Source organism: Juglans microcarpa x Juglans regia, chromosome 7D (assembly GCF_004785595.1).
Source record: "Juglans microcarpa x Juglans regia isolate MS1-56 chromosome 7D, Jm3101_v1.0, whole genome shotgun sequence".
Classification (NCBI taxonomy): domain Eukaryota; kingdom Viridiplantae; phylum Streptophyta; class Magnoliopsida; order Fagales; family Juglandaceae; genus Juglans; species Juglans microcarpa x Juglans regia.
Genome location: NC_054606.1, coordinates 5212493 through 5230137, shown reverse-complemented (window position 1 = coordinate 5230137; position 17645 = coordinate 5212493). Strand labels below are relative to the sequence as shown.

The 17645-nt window shown below is 34.0% G+C and overlaps 1 protein-coding gene across 3 annotated transcripts; it reads left to right on the top strand.

Annotated features, from left to right (window-relative positions):
• Positions 1-5122: 5122 nt before the first annotated feature.
• Positions 5123-16521, top strand: LOC121240040 (probable LRR receptor-like serine/threonine-protein kinase At1g06840). Of its 3 annotated transcripts, none has more exons than XM_041137483.1 (21): positions 5123-5562; positions 6004-6193; positions 6599-6749; positions 7619-7690; positions 7896-7967; positions 8174-8317; positions 8394-8465; positions 8563-8634; positions 8873-8947; positions 9273-9341; positions 9501-9569; positions 9715-9786; positions 9985-10071; positions 10333-10401; positions 10650-11152; positions 11831-11989; positions 13444-13727; positions 14532-14583; positions 14827-15077; positions 15294-15428; positions 15965-16521. In XM_041137483.1, the coding sequence occupies exons 2-21, from the start codon at positions 6088-6090 to the stop codon at positions 16307-16309; spliced, it is 2859 nt and encodes a 952-aa protein (XP_040993417.1). In that variant the 5' UTR covers positions 5123-5562; positions 6004-6087; the 3' UTR covers positions 16310-16521. The 3 variants fall into 3 exon arrangements, with proteins under 3 accessions (XP_040993417.1, XP_040993418.1, XP_040993419.1); XM_041137484.1 differs by lacking the exon at positions 5123-5562 and adding an exon at positions 5660-5746; XM_041137485.1 differs by lacking the exons at positions 5123-5562; positions 6004-6193; positions 6599-6749; positions 7619-7690 and adding an exon at positions 7786-7804.
• The last annotated feature ends 1124 nt before the right edge of the window (positions 16522-17645 follow it).

Sequence of the window (17645 nt, the reverse complement as noted above, 5' to 3'; positions counted from 1 at the left end):
CTTGTAACTCAGTAGTAAATTCTTTCAAGTGAGAGTAATTATCATTTTAAAGATAATATTCTACGCATTTTAAAGTCGTATTTATTTTCAGATTACTGTATCCATATAATTTTCTTCAACAATAATGGCTCCCTTCCTCACTTGTTGCATGCAAACAAAACCAGAGTGTTTGATTGTCTATGGTTTCAATATCTCTGATGGAAACTTTTCTTAATTTATTTTCAATATGGTCATAATGATAGTGTTGAATTTCTTTCCCCTCAGTAGTTGTCATCATAAAGTAATGTTTCAGAGTTTCGTGGCCGGCTTATAGACATGAGAATTTATTTGCACTGCTTATGCTATGGATGGAAAGTGTAATCAATGTGATTCATCCAAGGGTGGATAATTGGAGCTACTATTTTATTTTTATTATTTTTATTTATTATTTTTTATTTTTACAAAAAATCATTATTAGAATTCAGAAATCAGGCTTTCAGTTTCTGATCCAGACTAAACTTGACAAAAGATCCAATGACTGGGCCAATCAATCAGCATGCCCCCGTCATATCTGTATTTAAAAGTTACCATTCATTCAGAAGAGGATATGACATTTACCTAATACTCAACATTGAGTTAATAAAGGATTTGATAGCTGGCCCCGAAAAATGAAAATAAATATTATCATGAATGATATCATGAATGAAATTAAATATATCATGTATAAGGTCTCTGCTTTTCATTGACTAAGCAATTATATTTTGAGCCAATTAATCAATATAAAGATGGAATTCAAGCAAATATGAGTGTTTTTAAATCCTGAGGGGGTAGCTCAGTTATTCCGGCCCAATGGTCACAGTAGGGATGTAATCGATCCGAGCTGATTTGATTTTGAATAAAATTTAAGACCGAATCGGTATATACCGATTTTATATTTTTCAAAATCGATTACGCTCCGATTATCCTCTTAAACCGGTATCTCTAGTTTCCGGTCCGGTCCGGTTTTTCAATTTTTTAAAAATATAAAAATACATAATAACGTATTACCTCTTATGATAAAATGTTATTAATAATTTAATATATATTTTTTATGTTTAAAGCATATGATCAATTAAATTTTTATCTTTAAGATTAAACTTTTATTTTATAAATTATAATAACATTATCGTATATATAATTATATTAATAATATATAATCAAACAAATTATAAATGTTCATATTTAAGATTAACATTTCATATTATAATTTATAATAATTATATATCATATATGAAATTATTTCATATTATAATTATATATTATATATAAAACTTATATATGTAATATATAAAATTAATTTATATATATATTTTTCAACCGGTCCGGTTCAGTCCAGTCCGGTCTCAGAAACTACGAAATCGAAACCGGACCGATTCCGGCCGGTTTTCAAAATATAAGAACCGGTTCCAGACTGGACCGGTTCAAAAACCGAACCAACCGGTTCGGTTTGATCCGGTTCGATCTGATTTTTCGGTTTAAATTTACACTCCTAATCACCAGTTCGAATCCTTTTAGACTTATTGAAAATTTATCTGGTCATTAATTTTAAGACCTGTAAGATTAGTTAAAGTGAGCGTAAACTAGCCCGAATACTCACGATTATAAAAAAAAAATAATAATAATAATAATAAATGTTTTTATAGCTACTTTTAGATAGGGAGCCTCAGATACTTTCGACTTATATTTTTTTAATAAATAGAAAAAGAAAAAAAGAAATAAGCTCTGACCAGGGAGTAGAGACAGACAAAATTCAATGAACTATTAGAAAGAAACAAGTATTAGAATATTGAGGGCCAACGCGCAAATTAAAGCTGACATAATGAGCTCAACATTGAGATGGAACATACGAGAAAAATAAAACAAAAAGGTAAGACCAGCGATGAACAACTTGGAAGCCCACATTCTTGGCAAAGGGATCTTGATCCAGTTCTGATGCTTCGGCCGACTTCTTGTAGTGATTAAGATTTTCTATATTTAAATACTTTTTATAATAAGAAAAGTCATAAATAAAGCATGGTGCCGCGATATGTTTAGAGGGTGAGTTGAAAATTTTATATTTTATTTTAGTGTTTAAAATATTATGTTTTAGTATTATTATTATGTTGGGATCTGAAAAAGTTAAATTGAGATTTGAAAAAGTTAAATTATTTATTATATTTTGTATAAGGATTTGAAAAATGTGTAATGATGAGATGAGATGAGATGAAATAAGAATTTTGTATCTCATCCCACTCTCAAACCTGCCAGATCGGTTGGTTTGGATATACAAATTATTTTATCTCATCATTACAATTTTCTTAAACTCCTACATAAAGTATAATAAATAATTAAATTTTTTTTAAATCTTAAAATAAAAATTATATTAAAAAATTATATTCTAATAATATTTTATTCAATTTTTAATAAAATATTTAATCTCATATTATCTGAACTGTACAATCTCAAATCATGGTAGGTCTCAGCATTAATCAAGCAGAGATAAAGAGTCGTATTACATTAAATTAGAACAATGATGGCCAAAAACAGGAGTAGGCAAAGCTCCTTCAATAAGCTTAAGATTGGGGTAAGGTTTGTATAGAAAACAAAGAAGAAAAAAAAAAGGTGATGATTTCCTATACATTTCACAACTTTGGCTAGGAAAAAATGGACAGAGGCGAGACCAAACATTTATGCTCTTTATGATCATGGCCAGAGCGGACCAAACATTTAAAGATTATCTCAAACCTAAGTCTGGATGTTATAACGTTCTACCATTAGCTTGAATTCTAGATGTTATGACATTTCTGCTCTTTATGATCATGGCAGAAGGGACCAGCCAATCTTTCATTGTTCGGCACCAACTTTCACGGGCTCGAACAATAGGCTTGAATGAGGGCTCTCCCATATAAAGCCAAAACCATCTCCATCACCTCTACCCCATATGCATGTATCTCTATCCAACTTCACGTTCTTCTATATATGCAGCTTTTCACTGAAGTTTCTGATCCTTCCTCCACAAAGTTATTTCTGTGGTTTTTTATGTAGAGTTGCTCCATTTCGTGAAGGCGAGCATTCCGTGCTTGACAAGGTATCAAATGGTTGTGGATTTGTTTGGATCTCATTGACAATTTCATAGAATTATTTGGATGATTGTTCATAAGTTCAAGCTACTGTCTGATGCATATGAATAAGACACAGAACGCCAGAAAATAAGTACCCAACACTGGGAACTGTTGCATTATGCGTGTACTCCACCTGATATCAGGAAAATTAGTACCCAAAAACTTAAACTCGATTGAGATCCAAATCCTCAATTCCAATTCTTTGTTTGATGATACCAGGGAAAACTAGAACATTCAGCAATTTAAGAAGAATAGAAAAAAAGATCCGTTTGGTCTTGCAATTCAGATGAGATGAAATGAGATATTTTGAATAGATTAATACTACATATAGTCGTAGAGTGTGTAAACACCGTATAGTCACTTTGAAAAAGAGTGAGATCTACTATAAAAAAATTATTATTTTTTCATATGGGTCTCGTATTTATTTATTTTTCAAAGTGATTACACGGCGTTTACGAACTCACGACTGCAACTATCATTTCTCTTTTGAATAATAGTAAAATTTTGTAGTTAAGACGAGATGAAATAATTTAGTAAAAAAATGTCCGTTTGGACAGTAAGATTATATGAGATAATTTTTAATTTTTGAGGTTTGAAAAAGATGTAAATCCCACTATTGATTAGAGAGTTGAAAAGTGCATATTTACTATCAGTTTTTGCTGTTTATATACTGTTTATGTACTGTCACTGTCAACATTTACTGTTTATTACTGTTTATTTCAGTGGATGTTTTTAAAATTTAGAATTGAAATATAATTTGTTTTGATAGAAAAACCTACTGTACGGTATAAGTGAGATGTATTGGCTAACCAAACGTGGCCTCGAGTATTTGCCTCTTGCCTGTAATGTGAAAGCAATCTTCCGCAAAACGGGAACTGTATTTGATCATGATCGGATCACACAGATACTCCCAGACCAGGTCTTGAAAACGCAGTATTTTTCCATGTTTCCTCCCTTTTGCACGTGTGAAAGACTGCTAAATGTTGTTGACTCGATTTTGGTTTATCTATAAAATGCTAAACTTCCCTTAAAAAAAAAAAAAAAAAAAAAAAAAGGCTCAGCTCATGTTAATCCATTGTGTTCTACATTGCCAGGTTTTGGCCACCTAATATGAATTTCATACCGACTATAAAAGCCTGTTGGTTTTCTTTATAGTGTAAATATTAATACCAGTTTTTAAAAAGTAATTACTTAATACCAATAATAAAATAAGAATAAATATAGATAGAAATTACTATTAAGAGTATCTATTTTACATATATGATATGACATTATTTAGACTACACATCTTTTTAAATAAATATTAAAAATAATTAATTAGAAATAATCATATAATAAATATAAAATATATATTATTATAATAACTTCTCTATGACATTACACATCAAATAATTTAGACGTTATCCTTTGACATGTTCCTGAAAGAGAGCCGAGAGGATGACACCTTTATTTTAGTATTATGTCAGTGTTGAGAGTAGTTACTGACTTCCATTTTGGAACTCGTATTTATTTTTTCAAAGCACGAGGATGAAACCCGTACACACGATAACCAGTTGCGTGTAAAAGTGAAAAATACATATTTAAAAAAATATAATATAATATAATTAATTTTTTTAAATTTAAAATTTTAAAATATATAATAACTTTACATTACATGAGATCTTGAATTAAAATTTGATTCTTTCCTCTATTTTATTTAATTAAATATTTTAGATATTAAACTACTAATTAAAAATAAATAATTTTTTTAAGATAAGCGATAATTTTTTATTATTATTAAAAAAAATTGAATATTTTTTGTGCAGCGTATGGGAAATTAGATTTACAAATAAAATTTTCTTTTTATGTTATGACTGTAGATTGTACATGGTACGACCATGAGAAGGACCTTTTTGGTGCGTACCATATTGTTGTTCCTCGTTGTTGCGAAGCCAACTTCATTCTATTGTTCTTTCACAAGAGCTGGAATCTTTTATATGCGGCAAACCCGGTTTGTATTGATTCAAAACTTATATTTATTGACTGCGTCTCGGATCGAAGAGCATGTTGTACACGAAACTACCCTCAGACGTTTATGTTTTCCATGTTACAGTTGGATCTCTCGGGATTAACCTATCATCGTACAGTCTCCTTAGTTTTTAATGAAAGGTTTTTTATTTTTATCTTTTCTGTTCATTGGGTAGTTTGAACAATGGTCCAAAACTTGGGTTTCTTTCTTTTCGCCATTGCATTGTGGAGTAGGTTTTTCAATATTAAATTGATAAGTTGTCCCGGCAACCACCCGCCCAGAAAAGTCAACGTCTTTCAGCCCGCCATCAGATATATACTTTATATGTATTATTTCTATTCGGTGTGTGAAAAAGATGGCTACGATCTGCATCAGCAAGAAATGCTTGAGCATTCGTAATGGGGACCTGGTCAGAAAGATACTTCCTTTCATCAGGTAATTAATTTCAAGCTCTTTTCTTTCTTGCTCAAGCTGCCCCCTGGTAAATATTTCAATTGCATGACATATATATATGTTTCCATCATTCTAATATATTTTTCAACTATATATTCAATCTTCTTCTTGTGAGGGTTTCTCCTTTTGTTTTTGGCAGTTTGGTTGGTTTATTTCTTCTCAAGCTGTATGGGACGAGATTTTTGAGTGATTTTCTTTGTTTGGTTGCCTAGTAAGGGGAGCTTGTTCATTGGTGTACTTTTTATTTTTATTTTTTATAGTTCCTTGGTTTTTCATTTATTGGGACTTTTTCATTGCTGTACTTTTGTTTAATAATTGTCTGATTATTGATTTATTTTCCAGAGTTAGTATTTCTTTTTTCTTGAGATAAATTCTGCTGCTCTGGAACTCATCTCTCTAAGTTCTGATATTGACCTTTATCAGGTGTGGTACACGCATACTACTACAATTCCCAGTGTTGGGTAGTAGAAGAAGTTTGCGAGTTCTGACGTTCTATGCGTTACTGGGATGTCTAAGTCAACAGCTTGGAAGTATGGAATATTTGTTGTTGCATGGTTGTGTTGGGCTTCTCTATCTTTCGGAGCTGATGACCGCATTACCGACCAAGTGGAAGGTGATTTTGGTGGTTTTTTTTTTTTTTTTTTTTAAGCTTCTTTTGGCAATTACACTCTTGGGGGAATGGTTGTTTAGAAGTATCATTGCACGTGGAGGCATGTTTTATAGATATGTGCATCTTGTAAAAAGAGATCTATAGTTACCTGATCACTTACATATTCAATTCTCTCAAGTGGGAAGTGATTACTGATTAGTGTTGATAGATGTTATTTGAGTGTATGTGCTCAGACTTGGCTCTGCTAACAATTTTGATGTTAATTTTCTTAAAACAAAAATTCACTTTCGGTCAATGTGGAAACCCCAATGTTAGAATTAGAGAAACACAGGGGCCATACCAAAGCTTACAAATTCTGTAAATGTTCATGTTGATTAAATGATGACTAACATTTGTATTTATTTTCAGTGACGGCATTGCGAGCCATCAGGAGAAGTTTGATAGATCCCAATAAGAATCTGAGTAATTGGAATCGAGGAGATCCGTGTACATCAAATTGGACAGGGGTTGTGTGCTACAATAGAACATTAACAGATGGATATTTACATGTTCAGCAACTGTATGATTTTAACATCCCCTTTATTTTTAATCTTTATCAGGGAGGATAATCGATGCGAATGTATGTTTCCCAATTTTGCTAGACAAAAATACCAACATGTCTTAAATGAATATGAAAATCTATCTTTTTAAATTTGTAATGCATATTTATTCCTTCCTTTTGACCTATAAAAATAAAAATAAAAAATAAAAATAAAATAAAATAATTGGTAATGCATTAAATTGTTCTAAATCACACGGTGATATATGAATTGTGACTCTGTGAGGGCATTTTATTGGTGCCAAGTCCCCGAGCTATATAAGTGATTGTAGAGCACTCCGAATATAACTTTGACTAGTCTTTGCACATTCTTGGGTTGTGACACATTTCGGAGTTGGGTTGGAAATCCATTTGGAATTGGGGCACTGCATTGTGATGCAAGCCCTGACAAGGAAAATAGGGATTTGAGTGGGGAGTGGGGGAGATTGTGATGCCTCAGGTTTTTTTAATCTCACATTGGGTGAGTATCATTGTAAAGAGAGTGCATAGATATTAAGTGTTTACTAGATGGAACTGAGTTTTATAAGTAATTCCAATGAATTCTAATTGTAACTTTCACAGTTTGCAGTGTAGGGCTGATTTTTCTGGTGCACCCTATGTTGTGACAGTGTGACAGTTTTTATTATCTTATTCATTGGTCCAAAAAATTAATAACTACTCCATTATTATATAATTTATCGTAATCTATGGATGAAAAGTATACTTTCCCTAAAGTTCAGACATAAGATTACAAAGCTTTGATACAACTTGGCGTTATTAACTTTTGAGTAGTTCCATTGAAGACTTTGCATTGTTGCTTTAACAATTTTCATTTGGACCTCTCTTTGCAGGCTACTTCTGAAAATGGGATTGTCAGGAAGTCTATCACCAGAGCTTGGGAACTTATTGTACCTACAAATACTGTAAGGCGAAGCTTTTCTGAAAGCTACATTTTGTGCTTCAGACAACTATATCTGAGTCAGATTTTTGGATACCTTTTTCACTCAATATTCTAAAAATGTGTTCTCTACTGCATGGTGGCTTTTGATTTATGTAACCTACTGACATTTTTCGACTTTTCATTTATGTAACCTACTGATATATTTTTCTCTGTCTACTCTGTTAAAGGGATTTTATGTGGAACAGCATAAGTGGGAGTATACCCAAGGAGATAGGCAACATTACCACTTTGGAACTCTTGTAAGTTGATCACCTTTTTTCTATGGGATAGGTTAGATACTATTTTTTTCACATGATGATATACTCATGCCATTAGAAAATGTAGATATATAATCTGTGTGTGTGATCTAATTTTCTTGCTCTGTTGGCATCATTCTGAATGCCTGATGTTGGTATATGTAATTTGCTTTATCTCTAATTCCATCTGTAATATTCCATGTTCCCAGGCTTCTGAATGGAAATCAATTAACAGGTCCATTGCCTGAAGAGCTCGGTCATCTTCCAAACTTGGACAGAATACAAATTGATCAGAACAACATATCAGGACCAATACCAGTATCATTTTCAAATTTGAACAAAACGAAGCATTTGTAAGTGTTTCTCAGATTCTATATCATCTAAAAAAGTTATGCAATGATTAACCCTTCTACTTCACCTTGTGAGCAGTCACATGAACAACAATTCAATTAGTGGGCAAATTCCCCCGGAGCTATCCAGATTACCAAGTCTTGTTCACTTGTAAGTCGGTAATTGGTCATATACTCATATTTTATGATGAGTCATCTGTCTGTACAATCTATGAGATCAGTGATCATCTTCAACTCTGCACCTGCAGCCTTTTGGATAATAACAACTTATCCGGGTATCTTCCACCGGAGTTCTCCGAACTGCCAAGTTTACTGATAATGTATGGTTTCTACTTTCCTGGAACATAAATGTGTGTGCGCGTGCGTGCGTGCACATAGCATAAATGGTTTTACAATTGAACTTTTGAATTTGGTGTCATTTGCTTGTGCTTCTCATCTTGAACAAGGTTATAATTTTCTAAATTTTCCTTTTCCTATGAGGTAATATTACTGAAGTACTCTCCTTTCCCTTGTATTATAGTTCAAACTCGCTTAAGAGTGCATTTCTTTGTTTTGCAGTCAACTTGATAACAATCACTTTGATGGGACTACAATTCCAGCTTCTTATAGCAACATGTCTAAATTGCTGAAGTTGTAAGTGCATATTATTATCCTATGTTTGTAACTAGGTTTCAGAAGCAAAGGCAGAACCAGGTACTAGCCTTGAGGTCTGAAGCTGAAATTTATTATTCTTTTCAAACGTCAAAATAACTGGTACACTGAACAAGTTAGGATTTTCTGCGATTAATCCTTTGCTGTTTGATATTACATATCGCTTTATGTAATCTGCTTGAGTTGTAATGAAGCTATCACAAATCTTTCATGCTCTAGCTTTATATGCTCTCTAGATGGTAACCAAGAAGTATGCTCGTGCCCATGTACATTCAAGGTGTTATGATTTTTGTGTTGGCTTTTCTAGGAGCCTTAGGAACTGCAACTTGCAAGGGGAGATTCCTGATTTGAGCCGAATACCGAACCTTGGTTATCTGTAAGTTGCTGTATTTTATTTACTTTTGAAGTTATTCTATGATGATCAAGTATGAGCTTCTAAAAAAAATAAATGTACCAGGCCGAAGAAAGTTATCTTTACTTTGTCTAAGACAACTCTGCTTGCTACCTTTGCTTTGTTTATATCTTATAATTTCAGAGATCTCAGTTTAAATCTGCTAAATGGAACCATACCTACAGAGAGACTTTCTGAGAATATCACGTCCATGTAAGATTCTCCATCTTTTTTTTTTTCAGTTAAATTTAATTTTCGGATGTTACAAAGCTTTAACAGATGTGTCTCCTAGCTTTCAAAAATAATTAGTGCCAACAATTCCCTTTTCTGACATATATTGTTTGAGTAATGTGCTCAGCTATTTATCCAACAACAATCTTACTGGAACAATTCCTGTCAGCTTTTCAAATCTTCCTCGTCTCCAGATACTGTGAGTAGTCTCTCAATTTATCCTTTTGTGCTTAGTTATATGGGGTCAATGCTATTGTAACTTGCTTCACATTTATGTAAATTTGAGTTTCCACTTTTCTCAACCATTAGATTTTGAGGTACTAGTTATTATAATTCAATAAATTATAAATTTTAATAAAACAAACGGCTTTAGTTGGTAAATTTTTCCTCTTGACAGGTCAATTGCGAACAATTCATTGAGTGGCTCTATTCCATCCACCATTTGGCAAAATAGGACTTTGAATGGAAACGAAAGCCTTACAGTGTAAGACCTGAATGACAATATCTCTATTTCCCTTGGTTGAAAGTGTCATTGTATGGTGGCGTGGGTGTGTGGATGCACATTCACGCTCCAAGCATGTTGTTCTCATGTTGATACAAGTTACAGTTGCTTCCTTGTTCTGATTTCTGCACACTCTTTTGTGAAATTTATTGTTGCTACCTCCTGGGTTGACTTTTAAATAAGTATGAAAGGATCTCATACTGAATTTTCTAAGCTTTTTCGCGTGGCTCTTTAATATTGCAGGGAGTTGCAGAATAATAAGCTTTCAAATATTACAGGCGATACTAATCTACCTCAAAATGTCACCGTCTGGTTTGCTTCTTTACTTGCTTCTTAATTTACATTTCATAATTTGTTTCATGTAGACCTTCATATGTAATAAAATATATTTTCACATTCGTATGACTACCTTCATGTGTAATAAAATATAGTTTCATATTCATGTGACTACTTGGAAAAAGAGTGTGGATGAGCTCTTTTTAGTTTTAGTGTCGTGAGGTGGAACAAACATAGCACATTGATATAATGATGTGTCACACGTTTTGGTTGTTGACTTCCAGGCTTCAAGGGAATCCCTTATGCTCGAACACCAACCTAGTCAGTTTCTGTGGATCTGAACGTGATGCTGAAAATAAAAATCAGGGTCCAACGAATAACACTTTGGATTGTGACAGTCCAGGATGTCCGCCCCCTTATGAACATTCCCCTAAATCTCCTGAACGTTGTACCTGTCTTGCCCCTCTACTTGTTGGATATCGGTTGAAAAGTCCTGGATTCTCAGATTTTCGTCCTTACTTATCAATGTTTGAGGATTACCTGACAGATGGTCTTGATCTACTCCTTTATCAGCTGTACATTGTTAATTTTGAATGGGAAGAAGGCCCTCGACTGAAAATGTACTTGAAGCTTTTTCCAAGTAATCAAAGCAGCAATCCTTATATCTTCAATAGGAGTGAGGTTCAGCGAATTATGAACATGTACACATCATGGAAGATTCCTGATAGTGACATCTTTGGACCTTATGAACTTCTGAACTTCACTCTCCTGGACATGTATAAAGATGGTTTGTCTCGAAACCCTAATCTGATGTAATTTGCGACACAGTTGTTGAAGTTGGAATTGATGCATATTTAACATATTTCCTTGAAATCTTCAATGCTTTAAAAGATAATCATATCCATGTGGCATTATTCTCTGTTACTGGTGTTTATGTACTTAAGAATGCTTACCTATTCTTGTTGCTCTGAGTGACATGCAGTGCGTGTCTGTGAGTGGCATAATTAAGTGGAGGTAGCCTTGCCTTTTGCTTCCAAATATCGTTGAAGATACTCTTGATCCAGGGAGTTTAGTTCAATGCTTTTGTCATAGTCGTGCCATGTTAAGTGTAGAACAATTACTTGCCTTTGTCCCATCTCCTTTCCTGAATCTTTTTCTTTACAAAGCTTAAAAATGAAGTTGTTATGATGTTTTTGTGTACTTTGTTTAATATTTAAAATTGAACTTATCCTTGTTAAAACTCAGTTCAAGATGATTTTTAATTTCCGGGGCAATCAAGGTGCATTCTATATTGACCAGCAAGGCAGCTGCAAAACCACATGATATGCCACTTATGAGCTGATGCCATGCATAAATGATATATTCCCCAGTCATACCTTTCCTTCTTTTATGTCTTCGCATTGAAATGAATAATGTTGGATAATTATGATGTTGTTTGTACTCATAGTTCTCACTAATCTCACAGTGATTGCCACCTCTCCAAGGTCTGGTTTAAGCAAAGGTGCACTGGCTGGCATAGTAGTGGGGGCCATTGCAGGTGCAGTTGCGATGTCCGCAGTTGTCTCTCTTTTAATACTAAGAAAGCGTATGAAGAAGTATAATGCAGTTACAAGAAGACGTCGTGGTGAGTTCTTATGTTTATGATGTTGGGATGTGTAGGTAGATATGTAATGTTTCTATTCTGCATCGGGATTAGGCCCATCAATCAGGCTAGGCAAGCTTAGCCTGAGGTAAAAAGGCCCCAGTCTGGCTCAAAATGCCAAATATCTTAGCTCTTTCTTAGTTAATAATGTTGGGCAAGTTTCAGCCTAAGCTTGGACTGGCACGCGAATAGAAACATCATTAAAGGCTTGTTTTGGAAGTGAGATGATCTCATCTCATCTCAGAACTTCTCTTAATTTCCTTCCCAAACATCAATCAAACACAAACACAAACACTTTTCAATTTCAAATCTTCAACTTTTTCATCTAATAATTACAATTTTACCAAACTTCCAAACAAAACACAAAAAACAATACTACTTTTTTAAATTTCAAAATAACAATAATATTAAAAAAATTATATTCTAACAATATTTTAATTTTATAATATTTTTATTCAGCTTTTTCTCTCTCCTTTCCCAAAACCTAATAAAACATCTTAACTCAAATCATTTCACTACTATTCATAGAATTCTCATCTCATCTCACTTCCCAAACATGCCTCTAAGAGATGAGAGTCCACTGAAAAGTACCATGAGACTTGGGTTTCATGTTGTCTCAAATCATATGCAAGTTCTAGAACAACCAGTTAGCCACGATTTTAACAATGTTGTTGGCCTGTAAGATGCAAATATATACATGTGTGCGCGTGTTCTGCAAATCTATATATATATATATATATTAGACCTATATAGGCTAGGTTAAATTTAGCTGACTTGAGCACAGCCTGAGCTCAGCATAAACTTGAATGCAGCCTAAATCTCTGAAGAAGTTCTGGCTAGCTCATATATCAGGCTGGTTACTTCTCTGAGTTACAGTGTAAAGGATAAATTATTATAATAAAGATCCTTCTGATTGTAGCCTTTTTTTGTTTCATCGGATTTTAGCAGTCCTCCGTTTTTATTATAAATATGTATGATAAAAACAAGTATTGTTAACTCTGAGATATAGGAAGTCAAGGATTCCCTTACTGTTTAACATGGCCAATAAATTTACTTTTCATCCTGTTAAGATTTGTTTTGTCTAAGTAGGATTATTGCAAAGGAGTATGCATCCCGAGAAGATGGGAAGCCACTCATCTTTCCTATGATGTTCTTTGCCAATGAATCAGTTCATTCATGACAAATGTACTCATTATATCATGTTTCTAAAAATGGTTTTAAAGAATCCATGTTAATAAGCTTCAAATTCAGTTTCCTTATTATGCTTCTAGCTGGAAATTTTAGGATAACGTGTGGTCATTAATGGTGTTTTTTGCATTGCCTTAGAACTGGCACGTGGTTTACATTCACATGTTTTAAGGACTTGTAACATACTCTTTTAAGTTTTCTATCACCATGCTTTCATTTTCAACATTGGACTTGTATTTAATATGCAGCATCTAAGGCCTCCTTGAGAATTGACGGTGTGAAGGCTTTCAATTATGGAGAAATGGCTATGGCTACAAACAATTTTAACAACTCCGCTCTTATTGGCCAAGGAGGGTATGGAAAAGTCTATAAAGGCATTCTAGCTGATGGAACACTTGTGGCCATTAAACGTGCACAAGAGGGATCCTTACAGGGTGAGAAGGAGTTCTTAACAGAGATAGAATTGTTATCAAGGTTACATCATCGAGACCTAGTGTCTTTGATTGGATATTGTGATGAAGAGGGTGAACAGGTATTTTTTCTTATCCATCTATCTTATGACTCCATGGGAGATGATTCCTATCAACCTAGTCAGAAATGCAACAAAATTTCAAATATTATGAAAGCTGTAAGATCTTTCACTAAAAAATAAAAGGAAGAAGAAAAAAAAGAAAGAAAGAAATATGTAAACCGCGTAAATGGCTGCAAGTATATTAGTTGATAATGTTGAAGAATATGCAGAGTTCTCCATGATTAAGGATAATTTGTCTCCTTTCACTATACACTTGGGAGTCTAGGGCATGCCCCGTAAGTGAATTTTTCTAATTCTGACAATTCTTGAAAAAAAAGGTTTAAGAAGTGTTGTGTGTTAGGTTTTGTTTAAGTGGGTAGGAATGATGAAAAATTGTTTGGATGAAAATATTTGAGATGTAAATTTTGTATTGCGTTTAGTGAACGTGAGTAGATAAAATGAAAAGTTTGGATGATTTTTTTTTTTTGGATGCATTTTGCATTGGGTTTTGTGGAAGTTGTTTTGGTTTATGTTTTGTAACAAAAATCAAGGCAAATGATTAGATGTAAAAAGATGAGAGATGAATTTTTTTGGAGCTTAAAAGAAGTTTTGGTTTGAAAGGGAAAATATTTTTAAAATTTTTGAAAAACCTCTCAAACCAAACATACGTTGTTGTTTATCCTTTCCTTTTCCAGTAGCTGTACTTTTCTCCCGCAAAAATGTTTTGACTTTCATGACGACTTTTTTTTTTATGCTTTCTGTTTCTGAATTAGTTGAAATTTTTGCCTTGGGAAAAGCTTCATGTGAGTATTGCTGTGCCTGCAGATGTTGGTCTATGAGTTTATGGTGAATGGTACTCTAAGGGATCACCTTTCTGGTACACCTTATATTCATCCTTTTAAGTTTTACTTCTATTAATGTCACAATAATTTTGTGTGTGTTCTTCATTGCATATTAATGCAAGTGAAAATTGTAAAATATGATTTGCATAGTACACTTCCTCCATTTCCCCACCCCCACCTCTTTTTCTGTCTTGTTCTTTAGGAGCCAGACAGAACCATTTTGCTTTCCAAGTTCACCATTCCATATAAACAAGCTTATTACTGGTTCATGTACACAGTAAAATGTAAAGAACCTCTGAGTTTTGCGATGAGATTGAGAATTGCCCTGGGGTCAAGTAAGGGCATCCTCTACCTACACACAGAAGCTAATCCTCCGATATTTCATCGGGATATCAAGGCCAGCAACATATTATTAGATTCTAATTATACAGCAAAGGTTGCTGATTTTGGACTTTCGCGACTTGCTCCAGTTCCAGATATTGAAGGGACTGTGCCTGCTCATGTATCCACAGTTGTGAAGGGGACACCTGTAAGACTCGTATTGGTGATATGTACATTTTACCAAGTAGAATAACAAAATACAATTGAGTTTAAATTTTAAGGTCATGCAACAATTTGTACTTCTCTCCATTTTCAAAATAAGATAAATTGAACTCAAACTAGACGAAATAGATTGAACGGTATGTTTTAGGAAATGTAACCGGTGTCTATTTCTTTATTCTCATTCTCTGTTATAACTTTGCAGGGTTACCTTGATCCAGAGTACTTTTTGACACATAAACTGACAGACAAAAGTGACGTTTACAGTCTTGGAGTCGTATTTCTCGAACTCCTGACTGGGATGCAGCCAATCTCACATGGGAAAAATATTGTTAGAGAGGTAAAACCTTAACATAGAACTGTTTACCTTGGATTCAATAGGGGCCCAATGGTATTCTGTGGTGACTGGACAGGAAAGGAAAATTGTTCTGTACTTCTTTTTATTCCTAGAGCATAAAAAACAAGGAAGCAGCCTGTAGTTACTCTCTCTCTCTCTCTGTCTTCCCATATATCATTTTGGATCAACTGATAAAAAAATAATTTTAGACTTGGTCTATAATCAAGAGAGATTCCCTCCTCTACACGTTTCAGTTTCAGCTTCAATAAATTAGCACAGAGACATTGAATTCCTTTTACAATCTTCACCTCCGGCCTTGACTGAGACTGATGCAAAACGCTCCATTCATTAATCTCTTGTGTTTTAGAACTCCTGACATGCACTCAGTATTTCCTATAAATTTTAAGATCGCTTTGTCATAATGTCCATTTTATTTCATCCATTTGATACACCGGCTGAAGTTTTGTGGCTTTTGTCTAACATGTTAGTCTCTTGTTTTTTTTTTTTTTTTTTTTTTCTATTGTTTTCATTCTTTTCAGGTTAATGTCGCTTATCAGTCTGGTATGATCTTTTCGGTCATTGATGAAAGGATGGGATCATATCCTTCTGAATGTGTGGTTAAATTTTTGAACTTGGCCCTCAAGTGTTGCCAAGATGACACAGACGCACGACCTTCAATGGCGGACGTGGTTCGAGAACTTGATAGTATATGCCTTATGATGCCAGAGTCTGACATCAAAACAGCAGATCCCATGGTCACTGATGTGGAAAAAGTTATGTCTTCACCACCATCATCCTCAACAGTGAAGAATCCTTATGTGTCGTCAGAAGTATCTGGCAGCAACCTTGATAGTGGAGTCGTTCCAACCATCATGCCTAGATAGAACACTTGGGGAAGAATGTTTATGATGTTTCTAGTAACCCTCGAAATTTGAACTGGATTTTATTTTTTGGTATGATCTCGGTATCTGATACTGTGTATAGTCTCTCAGTCTCTTGTTACAATTTGTTTTGAAGAGCTTATAGTTTGACCAGTAGGTAGTATCTGAACACTGCCATAAGAACCAACTCCAATAAATTTATTCTTCTGTGTTAAGTCTGGTTAATAGGAAACATAATTCTGCTACATTTACATTTATGGAGTGTGTTGTCTGGTTTAATATTGGGAGACATGATCTCGTTTGTTTTTACAGTTCATCTTAACTCATCTTATCTAGTCATTATAATTTTTTTAAATTCTTATCTAAAATAAATTAAACAATTCAACTTTTCCAAATTTCAAAATAAAAATAATATTAAAAAAATATATTCTAATAATATTTTATTTTATTTTATTTTTTAATTTTAATCTCAACTCATCTCATCTAAAAAAAAAAACGAGGCATTAATAGCCCTTGATCCTGTCATGGGTGCTTCTTCTTAACAATGCAGTCTTCTTGTGTAGGGATATACACATTGATTAGTGCATTTTGTTTAACTAGTGTTTTTTGTTTTACATTAGCTTAAGATTGTTCATCCGGGTTAGATTTTTATCAGGTCCGGTCCAAAACCCGGATAATCGGGTTCCGGTTATGGGTTTCGGCTCGGATATTATTCGGGCTGGAACCCGCATCACCCCTAACCGGACCAATTCGGGCCGGTTACGGTATTACACCAGGGTATCAGATTTTAACCCCGGTACCCGGTTTTAATACTAAAAAAAAAAAAAAACTACGCCTTACTCCCCGTGTCATTTGAATCTCATCTCTCTGCTCTCCTCTGTCTCTCCCCTTCGAGCCATGAAACCCTAGCTTTCTGAGTTCTCCTTCAAGTTTTGCCACCGTCTCTCTCTCTCTCTCTCTCTCTCTCTCTCTCTCTCTCTCACTTCGGTACTTCGGTAACCCTCTCTCTCACACTTCGATAACTCTCTCTCTCGATCGATCGATCTTGATCTGTGATCCATGCCTTTGAACAAATATGATCTTGTGGGTATAAAGTATATGCTGTTATTTTGCTAAATCTACTATTCTCTCTCTCTCTCTCTTTTGTTAGATCTGCTATTTTTTCTCTCACGCGAGGACTCGACAGAAGAGAGGAGTCCATTTCTAGCCACCGTGTCTCTCTATTTCAAGCTTTAGTTGTCGTCTCTTATGGAAGTAGATCTGGTCTTTCTTTCTGTTTTGGTTGACTTCATTTGTGGTAGTGAGTGACTTTAAATATTATGATCTGTGGGCATGTGGA

What these genes read in the sequence shown, in the direction of transcription:
- LOC121240040 (XM_041137483.1), top strand. Translation starts at nt 6,088, where the DNA reads ATGTCTAAGTCAACAGCTTGGAAGTATGGAATATTTGTTGTTGCATGG. An exon ending in TTACCAAGTCTTGTTCACTT is followed by an intron (nt 8,466 to 8,562) that starts GTAAGTCGGTAA and finishes CTGCACCTGCAG; the next exon opens with CCTTTTGGATAATAACAACT. An exon ending in CCTGGACATGTATAAAGATG is followed by an intron (nt 11,153 to 11,830) that starts GTTTGTCTCGAA and finishes CTAATCTCACAG; the next exon opens with TGATTGCCACCTCTCCAAGG.